Raw genomic sequence first — 15362 nt, forward strand, 5'->3', positions numbered from 1 at the left:
AGAGGGGTTCTGGGCCACAAGGTTGTTGGGTCATTTTCTAGCCTTCTGTCGTGAAGAACGCTTTCCTGGGCGTTGGGGTGGTTTGTTGTTCCAGCTCCCTTTCTTGGCTTCTTTTGGGAGCTGGTGCAACAAGAGGAGCTCAGCCTCTGCCTTCTGGCTGAGATGTCACCCTTCAAACAGCAATGCCTGCCTGGAGATAATGATGGCATTTGCCAAAAGGGCTTCGTTTGGCACATGATATCTTGAAAGGACATACACCGTCCTTTCAGCTATCAAAGGCTAGTTCAAATGACATACAAATGAGAACTCTCCAATGGAGTCTTACAGTAGGTGGAGAGTCCGAAAAAAACTCCTTCAGTCATTTCACTGAGAGTCATTGATTGGGGACACCAAGAATATAGGAAGGAATGCAGAAAGAAAAGATGAAATTGTGTTCAGGATCGGGGGGAGGGATGAACAGGGCGTGCTTGCCTTGAATCCAGGCTTTGTTGGGGGGTGGGGCATAAAGATCGAACGGGTCTGAAACTACAAATTGGGATGGTAACACAGTATCACCAGAGTTACACAACAGTGTTCCCAAATTGCAACAATGATGAAAAAGTTTACTAATCCCAACTTAACCAAGAGAAATACAGGAAACCATACACAAAATAAAACATCACCAGAAAGGTGGAAACAAACCAAATGCAAAGCAGTTCAGGGGAAAGGAACTCCATGTCCCCTGGGGGCAGACCGAGTTGCCGGCGTCCACGGTGAGCAGACAGGGATGGAGGCTGCAGAGCCGACCGCTCCCCTGGACGTGGTGTTTCCGGCAAGGGCTCTGGGTCTCTGCCCAGAGCGGGGGCTCGTTCTTCCTGCAGGGGCGAGTGAGTCATCGTCGGCGTCTGGGTGTTGCGCGGGAGCCAGGGCAGGCTCTCCCTGCCGAGGCGGTGACTCCTCCTCTGCCTCGGGTTCTCCTGCCAAAGCCCGAGCAGGTACAGGTGCACGTGGAGGTGGAGGTTCTGGCTGAGGGGGTGGGACATCAGTGCCTGGGGCTGGGGGCCCTGCAGGCACGGAGATCCGATCTGCCCGGTGTGCTGGCCAGTACCCAGCTGGCCTGGTGTCTCTGTGAGGGCAAGTCTCGGATCTCCATCTGGCCTCGGTGGATCCCTGGGTCCTGCACGTGGAGCCACCACCTCTGTAGGGACAGGTCTGGGAAGTAGAGCCTGGTTCCAGTTGGAGGCCAGTGCTAGAGCTGGGGGAGAAGCAAAGTTTGCCCACAGGCCAGCCTTGGCATGTGCGTATCCCGGGACAGAAAGCTTCCAAGAGATTCCCAAAGAATACCCAGGGTCGGATGTCTTTTGGGACTGAAGTGTGCAAGATGGGGGTGGGGGTGTGAGGCCAGCGCTTGCTGCAGGCCCAGCAGCATCTTTCGGGGACTCGTCCGTGTGTAGCTCAGCACCCCCTCCCCACACACTCCCGTGCACCAGCCCCAGCGTCCTCACCTCTGTGCTCTGGCGTGCTGGGCTCCAGGTCCTCCTGCTGCCTCAGAGGCCGGGGTTCTCGGGACTCTGGGTCGGAGCCGGGTGTGCTGAGCTCCGTGGCCGCCTCAGACTGGGCCGCCGGGTGTATCCTGGGTGGTGTCTCGGCAGCAGGCCTTCCCCGCCTCCGCTTCGCCCCCGGTGGGGCTGATGCCTCCGTGGGCACGCTCACCTGGAGCCTGCACTGGGCCTCACGGGCGGGGGGGTGGTGCTCCGACCCCTCCCTCCGGGAGGTGGACGGGGTGTCCCCGTCCTCGGCCTCATCACGTGGGAAGCTCTGCAACGACAGTGACCGTCAGCCAGCCGTGCTGGGAGTTTTCCGAGCTGGGCCTGGCCAGTGGAGCCGCTGCTTCTGCCTGCTCGAACTTCTCTTCCCAGAAGGGTCAGAGACGTGTGTCTGCTCAGATCCCCACCCGGGAGGAAAGAGACCCACCTGAGGGTGTGAGGTCAGCCTGGGCGGCCGGCGCTGCCCGCACTCTCCCCATCCCACCCAGCCTGCTCTCCCCTGGGGTGTGGACACAACTTGTCCGCAGGCTTCTGACCCCACATCCGCCTGGGCTTCCTTGAGGGAGACACACCCCGAGAAACCCGCATCCACACACACAGGCAAAGGACCCGGTTTTTCCGGGTGGCATGGGAGAGGTGGCCTGGCCCCGCCTGGGGCTCCCCGTGTTACCTTTCTGTTTTTCCGGGCAAAGGGCCAGAGGCCTCTCGGGGGTGCCCTGAGCCAACGTCGACAGGGTGCCCACGCACACTGCCTGTGAGCTCTCCTGAGGCCCCGGCCTCTGGGCAGGGGCAAACAGCAGAACATCCTGGCAGCAAGTGATCTGGCTGGGGGCTCCTCTCCGCTCTGGAGGCCTGGATACCCGGGTTGCGGGTTCTGTTGGGTTCTGTTGCCGGCAGGTGACATCATTTCCTGGGGTTCGTGCTGAGGTCCCTTCCCCAAAACTTCGCAAGGGAATCTCTGGGTTTCTGACTGCTCGACCACCCCCCTTAGGCCATGTGCAGGCACAGTGACAGCCACACAGCCCAGCCCACAGCCCTGGGGAGGCCTGGGTGCAGCCAGGGCCTGAGCTCCGAGGACCCCGCTGCTCTCAGACCAGGCTCCTTCTTCTCGTAAGTGGTGTGGCCCTGGACAAGCATATGCCCCTCAGGGTTTCCCCGGTCTCTCCATCTGCAGAGTGGGGGTCATTCTCCCATCTGTTTCCTAGGTCTGTCGGCCTACGAGCAGCTCCATGCCTTTCCACCTGGGGCTGATATCACGTGGAGCTTGTGCGCTGAGACTTCAGAAAGAAAGACTCCATCCAGGGCTGACACAGCACAGAATGGGGCAGAACGAGGCCTGGATGCGCCGTGGTACCCAGGAAAAGGCACTCCCCCTCCTGACTGTTTGGAGACCCCGCATGCAAGTTGGAGGACCGAAAGGAAGACTCGAAGGTCTCCCTCTCTGATAGAAAAGAGTAGCCAACTTTCTGGTCCTCTGTTTCCATTGAGATTCTGTTCAAGTGTCCCAGCTCGGCTTCTGCGGGTGGCTGAGCTTCTAATGGCTCCCTGCGTTCTTGTCTTTTCCTCTCCAAACCTTCCGTCCGTTTCCCCCTTCTGGGGTGGATGGGCGCTGTCATTGCTTCTACCTTCGAGACAGATTGATGAAAAGTCTGGACCATCGACTCCTTTCCTCTCTTTGGTTCCGTGTCTCTCTCTGGCTGTGTCCCTCTCTTTTCCTTTCTCGATTCAGTCTGTGTCTTCCTCTTTCTCTCTCGTGTGTGGATGGATGGATGCTAGGAATGCACATGTATATGATTAGATGAGGGTTATGTTTTAGGGATAGGTTAGAGGGAGAGAAAGGCTTTAGGTCGGAGTTGGTCATGGGGGAAGGGTCAAGGGTGGTGGTGGTGTTTCTTGGAATCTGAGTGCTGTGCATTCTTCGTCTCTTTCCATATGAACCCCTTCTCAGATACACCACTTGCAAGGAGTCTCTCATGTTCCGTTTCCTATCTTTTGCATTTGTGAATGCTTAGCTTCTCTGTTGTGAAGAGGTTCCATTGGATGGAAACCCATTGGTGTACTTGGTTTCCCTCTTTCCCTTACTTGAAGAGACCCATTTCTACCTCCGCCCAGCAAATGGCAAGGAGACTCTGATGTTAAGGAGCCTTTGACCTACGCTTCTTTCTAGCTATCTCATGACATCAGTCTTTAGGGTGAGGTTTTTCCCCGATATTGAGGTGGTGTGAGATCAAAACCAATAGCGTTCTTCAGATGTAGCTGTCTGGTTTTCCCATGGACATTGATTGAAGAGGCTTTCTTGTTCCCATTTGGATATTCTCCCCTTCTGTGTCAGAGATGAGTTGACCTTGGATGCCGGGGTTTGTTTCTGGACCCTCAACTTTATTCCATCGATCTGGATCTGTGTGTGTTGTTGTATTCCCAATAGCATACTGTCCTGCTGCTGCCGCTGCGGCTAAGTCACTTCAGTCATGTCTGACTCTGCGCGACCCCATGGCCTGCAGCCTACCAGGCTCCTCCGTCCAGGGCATTTTCCAGGCAAGAGTACTGGAGTGGGTCGCCATCGCCTTCTCCGATACTCTCCTGAGGATCCTAGTTTGGTCGTCTAATTTCCTTTCACACAACCTTGGACGTCCGTATCGGGGCTTTTTCGTCGGATTGTATTGACAATTTAGGCTCTTTTCTGTTTCCGTAACCCCTTTTGCAATTCTTTGTTCGGTGCGAACATGCATTGGCATTTTGGGAGGAATAGCATCGAAGCTGTGGATTGCCTTGTGGGGCTGTGACATCATTTTCCCAATAGGAATTCTTTCAAGCCCTGAGCACAGCTTCTCTTTCCAGTGATTGGTGTGGGCTTGATCTTCTTTCTTCCATCTCTCGCCGTTTTGTGAGAACAGGTCCTTCCTTCCCTTCTGGGTTAGATGGACTCGTGGGTATCACTTCAGTGAATGGCATTGTCAGTGGGGGTGATAATTCCCTTCTCATTGGAAGACTTTGCTGTGAGTATTAGAAGTGCAAGTGATTTCTCTTCCCCTTCCTCCCTGTCCATCTCTCAGAGCCACCGGGAAACAGAGGCCTCATCCAGGGTCACACAGGCCTGAGGGAGTGCAACTAGACTGTTGTTTCTTCAGGCCCTCAGTGCTGGACATCATCCGGGATACTCTGTGTGTGTCTTCCTCAGTCTGGCGTCCCTTCAGACCTTTCCCTAGTTTTCACAGGCTTGTTGTGTTGGTGTTCTTTGTCTGTTTGGAGACACGTCCTTGAGAAGCTTTGTGTTTCCACTCATTCGTCTCGCGATGTATGACCTGTCTTTTGCTTTTGTAATGAGGTCTTTCCCACGGTAGATATCTTTGATTTTGCAAAGTCCACTGTATTCTCTGGGTTGTTTTGTGGACTGCCTTTTAGTTTTGTGTGTGAAGACTCAAAGCACGTGTCCGGTTTCTGCTCATTGTTCTTCTAGATTTGTGACAAGTTTTCATGGAAACTTTGTCTAGGGATAACTGGAAGTGAACTCGGTGTAAGGTGTCAAGTCTCCATCTCCATTCATGTCATGCCCTGCAGTTTCCAATTCCCTGTTCCTGAGTGGTTTTGGAGACCTTGTGGGAAGTTTGGTTGCATCGGAGTTTGCATTTCCACCTTGAGTAGATTCACACTGTTCTGCCCTCAGGGACACTGTCAAGGGGGAGTGAGGAGCAGCCTGCACTTGCAGCAGTGACCACACGGTGGGGCGAGTGCTGCTCTCCCCTCTGTGAGCCCCAGGCCACAGGCATCCCAGTGAGGAGCCAGCTCTGTGCTCAGCTGAAAGGAGTTATTCTCTCAGGAGCCTCTGAGCCCTTGCCTTTGGATCACCCAGGGTGGGCATTTACTGTGACAGAAAAAAATTGCCCTGAATTCCATGGACGGAAGAGCCTGGCTGTGTAGAGTTCGTGAGTTGCCGTGAATCAGACACAACTGAGGACACAAAAACTCAATAGACTAAAACACTTTTTGGGGGTGGGGGGAGTGAAAGGGGGTGATGTGGGGTTTTTTGTCTTATATAATAGCCAAGGGAAATCTAGTTTAAACCTAAATTCACATAGATGGGAAACGTATAGCTCTCCGTCACCCTATTAAAAAAAAAAAAAAAAAAGACTTAACTTTTCTGAAAGTTTATTTAGTAGCTTCCTTGAGCAGTTCATTGTGAAGCATTTTTTTTTTTTTTTCTGTGACATTGGACTCATTAAAAAGTACGGTTTGCGTTTACTGGATAATTTTGTTCATTGGTTTGTTAGGGAATCTTGGTAATATTTGAGTTTCCTGGGGAGCATGGTCACATGACCTGGCCCTGGCCAATCAGTGCGTTCCACCTCCCTGGCCACTGTGATTGGCTCCGGACTGGGGCAGTGCCCAATCGGGGCCTAGGGCCGGGCCTCACGTTGGAAGCCAGGGGAAGACGAGCTCTCGTCCTGCTGGGGTAGGGGAAGGGGTGGGGCCGGGGGAGGTCAGGCTCCAGCAGTGGGAGGGGCTTGAGGTCCGCCTGCTGCAGTTGGTGACCTTCCTGCTCCCCTCAGGGCAGAGCCGCCGGCCTGAGAATGAGGGCGCTGCTGAGCCCAGGGGCTGGGATGGCCCGTTGCTGCTGTGGTCCCAGAGCTCCACCCGAGACCTGAGGGAGGCCGTCTGCCCGTGAGTCCTCTCCCGCTTGTCTGTCAGCTTGTTTGAAGCATGCTGGGTTTTCTGCCCAGCTGGCTAAGGGGAGTCCCTGGAAATGCAAGGGTGTGGGTTTTGGCAGACTTCAGGGAAGACATGCCAGATGAGCCTGGGAGACTCCAGCTTAATCTGGATTCAGGAGATATCTCTTCGGGCCAGCTAGTAATTGTAGGATAAGCCTAATGAGTCTTCACAGGATGAAGAGAGTAACGTGCCAAGGTAGCAATCGATGTCCTCCTTCGAGAGGATGAAGCTGGTGCTCAGAGAAGGGGGGAACTTGGCCACAGCAAGGAGGTGTGCACCCAGACAGAACCCCCAGATCCGGCCATTTGAGCTCAGGGAGTCCACTGGTGTGGCTTGTCCCTGTGGCAGGGGCCGAGGCACACAGCCCACCCTGATTCCTGCGGGGGCCTGACTTGGGAAGTGCCATCTGGTAGCTTTGAGACTCACCAAACCAAATTGCACTGGAGAGAGGAAGGACACCTTCCTTCATCCACCCCCCACCCCCGCCGGATTCCCACATACCCTGACCCCTTTCTCTGGATTTCGGAGCCATTTCCAGAGTCCCGCTCATATGACCTCATTCGAAGTGCACTGTGGACGAGCTGCCATCTGCAGCTGCTACCACAGCAGCCAAGGGCTTTAGCTCCCAAGTACCTCCCTTCCTTTGGAACTTGGGGGCCCTCTACTCCCCACTTGCACACCACAGACCTTTGCTGAGGATTGTGGGGACCCTCACTCAGTTTGCAGCACGTTGTAGCCATCCCTGTCCTCTCAATACCTCCCTTGCAACTCAGCTTGTGAGCTCCTTTGGAGCAGCGTGGCCCACCTGGCTGCAACGGAAGAGACACAGCTGACAGGGAAACAACAGCTTAGATCTGACAGCCGGAAAGCTCTGTCAAAAGGGACCTCCCTCTTCACACCGTAGAGGCTGTAGGAGCCGCCAGGGTTTGGGAACCAGTGCTGGGGCCAAAATGACTCCACAGCTGTTTTCCTTCCTGGGGAGGGTTCTGGCTCCAGTGGGAATGGCTCAAGTCTCCTAAGGTTCTGAAAGCCCACTGTGTGCAGATTCACGGTACACAGAGAGGAGAAGGTGGAGTCCTGCCCTGGAGGTGGGCACAGCTCACGGATGAGCCAGGCAGGCAGGCAGGCAGGCAGGGCATGAGAACACCTGAGCTGCCTTCATGAGTGAATGGTGTGGGGGCAGAGGAAGAGAAGCCGGTCTGCTCCCTCATGTGGTGCCCAGGGCAGGTTGTCCCCAGAGGAAACCCTTACAACGGTGAGGACTATCACTGCTGTTTCCCAAGGGGTTCCGTCGGTGCGTGTCTTCCCCGGAGCGGTCAGGCCGTCTCTAAAGTACACTGGCCATGGGCATTGCCTCTCCTTGGAACTTCCCATGTGTTTCTCTTTTTTATGGAACAGTGATTTTTTAGAGGGGTTCTGGGCCACAAGGTTGTTGGGTCATTTTCTAGCCTTCTGTCGTGAAGAACGCTTTCCTGGGCGTTGGGGTGGTTTGTTGTTCCAGCTCCCTTTCTTGGCTTCTTTTGGGAGCTGGTGCAACAAGAGGAGCTCAGCCTCTGCCTTCTGGCTGAGATGTCACCCTTCAAACAGCAATGCCTGCCTGGAGATAATGATGGCATTTGCCAAAAGGGCTTCGTTTGGCACATGATATCTTGAAAGGACGTACACCGTCCTTTCAGCTATCAAAGGCTAGTTCAAATGACATACAAATGAGAACTCTCCAATGGAGTCTTACAGTAGGTGGAGAGTCCGAAAAAAACTCCTTCAGTCATTTCACTGAGAGTCATTGATTGGGGACACCAAGAATATAGGAAGGAATGCAGAAAGAAAAGATGAAATTGTGTTCAGGATCGGGGGGAGGGATGAACAGGGCGTGCTTGCCTTGAATCCAGGCTTTGTTGGGGGGTGGGGCATAAAGATCGAACGGGTCTGAAACTACAAATTGGGATGGTAACACAGTATCACCAGAGTTACACAACAGTGTTCCCAAATTGCAACAATGATGAAAAAGTTTACTAATCCCAACTTAACCAAGAGAAATACAGGAAACCATACACAAAATAAAACATCACCAGAAAGGTGGAAACAAACCAAATGCAAAGCAGTTCAGGGGAAAGGAACTCCATGTCCCCTGGGGGCAGACCGAGTTGCCGGCGTCCACGGTGAGCAGACAGGGATGGAGGCTGCAGAGCCGACCGCTCCCCTGGACGTGGTGTTTCCGGCAAGGGCTCTGGGTCTCTGCCCAGAGCGGGGGCTCGTTCTTCCTGCAGGGGCGAGTGAGTCATCGTCGGCGTCTGGGTGTTGCGCGGGAGCCAGGGCAGGCTCTCCCTGCCGAGGCGGTGACTCCTCCTCTGCCTCGGGTTCTCCTGCCAAAGCCCGAGCAGGTACAGGTGCACGTGGAGGTGGAGGTTCTGGCTGAGGGGGTGGGACATCAGTGCCTGGGGCTGGGGGCCCTGCAGGCACAGAGATCCGATCTGCCCGGTGTGCTGGCCAGTACCCAGCTGGCCTGGTGTCTCTGTGAGGGCAAGTCTCGGATCTCCATCTGGCCTCGGTGGATCCCTGGGTCCTGCACGTGGAGCCACCACCTCTGTAGGGACAGGTCTGGGAAGTAGAGCCTGGTTCCAGTTGGAGGCCAGTGCTAGAGCTGGGGGAGAAGCAAAGTTTGCCCACAGGCCAGCCTTGGCATGTGCGTATCCCGGGACAGAAAGCTTCCAAGAGATTCCCAAAGAATACCCAGGGTCGGATGTCTTTTGGGACTGAAGTGTGCAAGATGGGGGTGGGGGTGTGAGGCCAGCGCTTGCTGCAGGCCCAGCAGCATCTTTCGGGGACTCGTCCGTGTGTAGCTCAGCACCCCCTCCCCACACACTCCCGTGCACCAGCCCCAGCGTCCTCACCTCTGTGCTCTGGCGTGCTGGGCTCCAGGTCCTCCTGCTGCCTCAGAGGCCGGGGTTCTCGGGACTCTGGGTCGGAGCCGGGTGTGCTGAGCTCCGTGGCCGCCTCAGACTGGGCCGCCGGGTGTATCCTGGGTGGTGTCTCGGCAGCAGGCCTTCCCCGCCTCCGCTTCGCCCCCGGTGGGGCTGATGCCTCCGTGGGCACGCTCACCTGGAGCCTGCACTGGGCCTCACGGGCGGGGGGGTGGTGCTCCGACCCCTCCCTCCGGGAGGTGGACGGGGTGTCCCCGTCCTCGGCCTCATCACGTGGGAAGCTCTGCAACGACAGTGACCGTCAGCCAGCCGTGCTGGGAGTTTTCCGAGCTGGGCCTGGCCAGTGGAGCCGCTGCTTCTGCCTGCTCGAACTTCTCTTCCCAGAAGGGTCAGAGACGTGTGTCTGCTCAGATCCCCACCCGGGAGGATAGAGACCCACCTGAGGGTGTGAGGTCAGCCTGGGCGGCCGGCGCTGCCCGCACTCTCCCCATCCCACCCAGCCTGCTCTCCCCTGGGGTGTGGACACAACTTGTCCGCAGGCTTCTGACCCCACATCCGCCTGGGCTTCCTTGAGGGAGACACACCCCGAGAAACCCGCATCCACACACACAGGCAAAGGACCCGGTGTTTCCGGGTGGCATGGGAGAGGTGGCCTGGCCCCGCCTGGGGCTCCCCGTGTTACCTTTCTGTTTCTCCGGGCAAAGGGCCAGAGGCCTCTCGGGGGTGCCCTGAGCCAACGTCGACAGGGTGCCCACGCACACTGCCTGTGAGCTCTCCTGAGGCCCCGGCCTCTGGGCAGGGGCAAACAGCAGAACATCCTGGCAGCAAGTGATCTGGCTGGGGGCTCCTCTCCGCTCTGGAGGCCTGGATACCCGGGTTGCGGGTTCTGTTGGGTTCTGTTGCCGGCAGGTGACATCATTTCCTGGGGTTCGTGCTGAGGTCCCTTCCCCAAAACTTCGCAAGGGAATCTCTGGGTTTCTGACTGCTCGACCACCCCCCTTAGGCCATGTGCAGGCACAGTGACAGCCACACAGCCCAGCCCACAGCCCTGGGGAGGCCTGGGTGCAGCCAGGGCCTGAGCTCCGAGGACCCCGCTGCTCTCAGACCAGGCTCCTTCTTCTCGTAAGTGGTGTGGCCCTGGACAAGCATATGCCCCTCAGGGTTTCCCCGGTCTCTCCATCTGCAGAGTGGGGGTCATTCTCCCATCTGTTTCCTAGGTCTGTCGGCCTACGAGCAGCTCCATGCCTTTCCACCTGGGGCTGATATCACGTGGAGCTTGTGCGCTGAGACTTCAGAAAGAAAGACTCCATCCAGGGCTGACACAGCACAGAATGGGGCAGAACGAGGCCTGGATGCGCCGTGGTACCCAGGAAAAGGCACTCCCCCTCCTGACTGTTTGGAGACCCCGCATGCAAGTTGGAGGACCGAAAGGAAGACTCGAAGGTCTCCCTCTCTGATAGAAAAGAGTAGCCAACTTTCTGGTCCTCTGTTTCCATTGAGATTCTGTTCAAGTGTCCCAGCTCGGCTTCTGCGGGTGGCTGAGCTTCTAATGGCTCCCTGCGTTCTTGTCTTTTCCTCTCCAAACCTTCCGTCCGTTTCCCCCTTCTGGGGTGGATGGGCGCTGTCATTGCTTCTACCTTCGAGACAGATTGATGAAAAGTCTGGACCATCGACTCCTTTCCTCTCTTTGGTTCCGTGTCTCTCTCTGGCTGTGTCCCTCTCTTTTCCTTTCTCGATTCAGTCTGTGTCTTCCTCTTTCTCTCTCGTGTGTGGATGGATGGATGCTAGGAATGCACATGTATATGATTAGATGAGGGTTATGTTTTAGGGATAGGTTAGAGGGAGAGAAAGGCTTTAGGTCGGAGTTGGTCATGGGGGAAGGGTCAAGGGTGGTGGTGGTGTTTCTTGGAATCTGAGTGCTGTGCATTCTTCGTCTCTTTCCATATGAACCCCTTCTCAGATACACCACTTGCAAGGAGTCTCTCATGTTCCGTTTCCTATCTTTTGCATTTGTGAATGCTTAGCTTCTCTGTTGTGAAGAGGTTCCATTGGATGGAAACCCATTGGTGTACTTGGTTTCCCTCTTTCCCTTACTTGAAGAGACCCATTTCTACCTCCGCCCAGCAAATGGCAAGGAGACTCTGATGTTAAGGAGCCTTTGACCTACGCTTCTTTCTAGCTATCTCATGACATCAGTCTTTAGGGTGAGGTTTTTCCCCGATATTGAGGTGGTGTGAGATCAAAACCAATAGCGTTCTTCAGATGTAGCTGTCTGGTTTTCCCATGGACATTGATTGAAGAGGCTTTCTTGTTCCCATTTGGATATTCTCCCCTTCTGTGTCAGAGATGAGTTGACCTTGGATGCCGGGGTTTGTTTCTGGACCCTCAACTTTATTCCATCGATCTGGATCTGTGTGTGTTGTTGTATTCCCAATAGCATACTGTCCTGCTGCTGCCGCTGCGGCTAAGTCACTTCAGTCATGTCTGACTCTGCGCGACCCCATGGCCTGCAGCCTACCAGGCTCCTCCGTCCAGGGCATTTTCCAGGCAAGAGTACTGGAGTGGGTCGCCATCGCCTTCTCCGATACTCTCCTGAGGATCCTAGTTTGGTCGTCTAATTTCCTTTCACACAACCTTGGACGTCCGTATCGGGGCTTTTTCGTCGGATTGTATTGACAATTTAGGCTCTTTTCTGTTTCCGTAACCCCTTTTGCAATTCTTTGTTCGGTGCGAACATGCATTGGCATTTTGGGAGGAATAGCATCGAAGCTGTGGATTGCCTTGTGGGGCTGTGACATCATTTTCCCAATAGGAATTCTTTCAAGCCCTGAGCACAGCTTCTCTTTCCAGTGATTGGTGTGGGCTTGATCTTCTTTCTTCCATCTCTCGCCGTTTTGTGAGAACAGGTCCTTCCTTCCCTTCTGGGTTAGATGGACTCGTGGGTATCACTTCAGTGAATGGCATTGTCAGTGGGGGTGATAATTCCCTTCTCATTGGAAGACTTTGCTGTGAGTATTAGAAGTGCAAGTGATTTCTCTTCCCCTTCCTCCCTGTCCATCTCTCAGAGCCACCGGGAAACAGAGGCCTCATCCAGGGTCACACAGGCCTGAGGGAGTGCAACTAGACTGTTGTTTCTTCAGGCCCTCAGTGCTGGACATCATCCGGGATACTCTGTGTGTGTCTTCCTCAGTCTGGCGTCCCTTCAGACCTTTCCCTAGTTTTCACAGGCTTGTTGTGTTGGTGTTCTTTGTCTGTTTGGAGACACGTCCTTGAGAAGCTTTGTGTTTCCACTCATTCGTCTCGCGATGTATGACCTGTCTTTTGCTTTTGTAATGAGGTCTTTCCCACGGTAGATATCTTTGATTTTGCAAAGTCCACTGTATTCTCTGGGTTGTTTTGTGGACTGCCTTTTAGTTTTGTGTGTGAAGACTCAAAGCACGTGTCCGGTTTCTGCTCATTGTTCTTCTAGATTTGTGACAAGTTTTCATGGAAACTTTGTCTAGGGATAACTGGAAGTGAACTCGGTGTAAGGTGTCAAGTCTCCATCTCCATTCATGTCATGCCCTGCAGTTTCCAATTCCCTGTTCCTGAGTGGTTTTGGAGACCTTGTGGGAAGTTTGGTTGCATCGGAGTTTGCATTTCCACCTTGAGTAGATTCACACTGTTCTGCCCTCAGGGACACTGTCAAGGGGGAGTGAGGAGCAGCCTGCACTTGCAGCAGTGACCACACGGTGGGGCGAGTGCTGCTGTCCCCTCTGGGAGCCCCAGGCCACAGGCATCCCAGTGAGGAGCCAGCTCTGTGCTCAGCTGAAAGGAGTTAGTCTCTCAGGAGCCTCTGAGCCCTTGCCTTTGGATCACCCAGGGTGGGCATTTACTGTGACAGAAAAAAATTGCCCTGAATTCCATGGACGGAAGAGCCTGGCTGTGTAGAGTTCGTGAGTTGCCGTGAATCAGACACAACTGAGGACACAAAAACTCAATAGACTAAAACACTTTTTGGGGGTGGGGGGAGTGAAAGGGGGTGATGTGGGGTTTTTTGTCTTATATAATAGCCAAGGGAAATCTAGTTTAAACCTAAATTCACATAGATGGGAAAGGTATAGCTCTCCGTCACCCTATTAAAAAAAAAAAAAAAAAGACTTAACTTTTCTGAAAGTTTATTTAGTAGCTTCCTTGAGCAGTTCATTGTGAAGCATTTTTTTTTTTTTTCTGTGACATTGGACTCATTAAAAAGTACGGTTTGCGTTTACTGGATAATTTTGTTCATTGGTTTGTTAGGGAATCTTGGTAATATTTGAGTTTCCTGGGGAGCATGGTCACATGACCTGGCCCTGGCCAATCAGTGCGTTCCACCTCCCTGGCCACTGTGATTGGCTCCGGACTGGGGCAGTGCCCAATCGGGGCCTAGGGCCGGGCCTCACGTTGGAAGCCAGGGGAAGACGAGCTCTCGTCCTGCTGGGGTAGGGGAAGGGGTGGGGCCGGGGGAGGTCAGGCTCCAGCAGTGGGAGGGGCTTGAGGTCCGCCTGCTGCAGTTGGTGACCTTCCTGCTCCCCTCAGGGCAGAGCCGCCGGCCTGAGAATGAGGGCGCTGCTGAGCCCAGGGGCTGGGATGGCCCGTTGCTGCTGTGGTCCCAGAGCTCCACCCGAGACCTGAGGGAGGCCGTCTGCCCGTGAGTCCTCTCCCGCTTGTCTGTCAGCTTGTTTGAAGCATGCTGGGTTTTCTGCCCAGCTGGCTAAGGGGAGTCCCTGGAAATGCAAGGGTGTGGGTTTTGGCAGACTTCAGGGAAGACATGCCAGATGAGCCTGGGAGACTCCAGCTTAATCTGGATTCAGGAGATATCTCTTCGGGCCAGCTAGTAATTGTAGGATAAGCCTAATGAGTCTTCACAGGATGAAGAGAGTAACGTGCCAAGGTAGCAATCGATGTCCTCCTTCGAGAGGATGAAGCTGGTGCTCAGAGAAGGGGGGAACTTGGCCACAGCAAGGAGGTGTGCACCCAGACAGAACCCCCAGGTCCGGCCATTTGAGCTCAGGGAGTCCACTGGTGTGGCTTGTCCCTGTGGCAGGGGCCGAGGCACACAGCCCACCCTGATTCCTGCGGGGGCCTGACTTGGGAAGTGCCATCTGGTAGCTTTGAGACTCACCAAACCAAATTGCACTGGAGAGAGGAAGGACACCTTCCTTCATCCACCCCCCACCCCCGCCGGATTCCCACATACCCTGACCCCTTTCTCTGGATTTCGGAGCCATTTCCAGAGTCCCGCTCATATGACCTCATTCGAAGTGCACTGTGGACGAGCTGCCATCTGCAGCTGCTACCACAGCAGCCAAGGGCTTTAGCTCCCAAGTACCTCCCTTCCTTTGGAACTTGGGGGCCCTCTACTCCCCACTTGCACACCACAGACCTTTGCTGAGGATTGTGGGGACCCTCACTCAGTTTGCAGCACGTTGTAGCCATCCCTGTCCTCTCAATACCTCCCTTGCAACTCAGCTTGTGAGCTCCTTTGGAGCAGCGTGGCCCACCTGGCTGCAACGGAAGAGACACAGCTGACAGGGAAACAACAGCTTAGATCTGACAGCCGGAAAGCTCTGTCAAAAGGGACCTCCCTCTTCACACCGTAGAGGCTGTAGGAGCCGCCAGGGTTTGGGAACCAGTGCTGGGGCCAAAATGACTCCACAGCTGTTTTCCTTCCTGGGGAGGGTTCTGGCTCCAGTGGGAATGGCTCAAGTCTCCTAAGGTTCTGAAAGCCCACTGTGTGCAGATTCACGGTACACAGAGAGGAGAAGGTGGAGTCCTGCCCTGGAGGTGGGCACAGCTCACGGATGAGCCAGGCAGGCAGGCAGGCAGGCAGGGCATGAGAACACCTGAGCTGCCTTCATGAGTGAATGGTGTGGGGGCAGAGGAAGAGAAGCCGGTCTGCTCCCTCATGTGGTGCCCAGGGCAGGTTGTCCCCAGAGGAAACCCTTACAACGGTGAGGACTATCACTGCTGTTTCCCAAGGGGTTCCGTCGGTGCGTGTCTTCCCCGGAGCGGTCAGGCCGTCTCTAAAGTACACTGGCCATGGGCATTGCCTCTCCTTGGAACTTCCCATGTGTTTCTCTTTTTTATGGAACAGTGATTTTTTAGAGGGGTTCTGGGCCACAAGGTTGTTGGGTCATTTTCTAGCCTTCTGTCGTGAAGAACGCTTTCCTGGGCGTTGGGGTGGTTT

At 54.8% G+C, this 15362-nt stretch overlaps 1 protein-coding gene and 1 long non-coding RNA gene across 2 annotated transcripts in view; one reads left to right on the plus strand and one right to left on the minus strand.

Annotated features, from left to right (window-relative positions):
* LOC145513994 (uncharacterized) overlaps positions 1-15362 on the plus strand; it is a 159993-nt gene that overhangs the window by 123788 nt on the left and 20843 nt on the right. The window contains exons 18-19 of the long non-coding RNA XR_014059798.1: positions 6074-6185; positions 13712-13823. This is a non-coding gene — a long non-coding RNA (uncharacterized LOC145513994). The remainder of the gene's footprint in view (positions 1-6073; positions 6186-13711; positions 13824-15362) is intronic.
* Positions 582-2366, minus strand: LOC145513964 (uncharacterized). The gene is made up of 3 exons (XM_081511047.1): positions 2197-2366; positions 1485-1797; positions 582-1234 (listed from the first exon to the last, which is right to left on the minus strand). The coding sequence occupies exons 1-3, from the start codon at positions 2329-2331 to the stop codon at positions 606-608; spliced, it is 1077 nt and encodes a 358-aa protein (XP_081367173.1). The 5' UTR covers positions 2332-2366; the 3' UTR covers positions 582-605.

Source organism: Giraffa tippelskirchi, chromosome 7 (assembly GCF_054371585.1).
Source record: "Giraffa tippelskirchi isolate mGirTip1 chromosome 7, T2T-mGirTip1v1.2.pri, whole genome shotgun sequence".
Classification (NCBI taxonomy): Eukaryota; Metazoa; Chordata; class Mammalia; order Artiodactyla; family Giraffidae; genus Giraffa; species Giraffa tippelskirchi.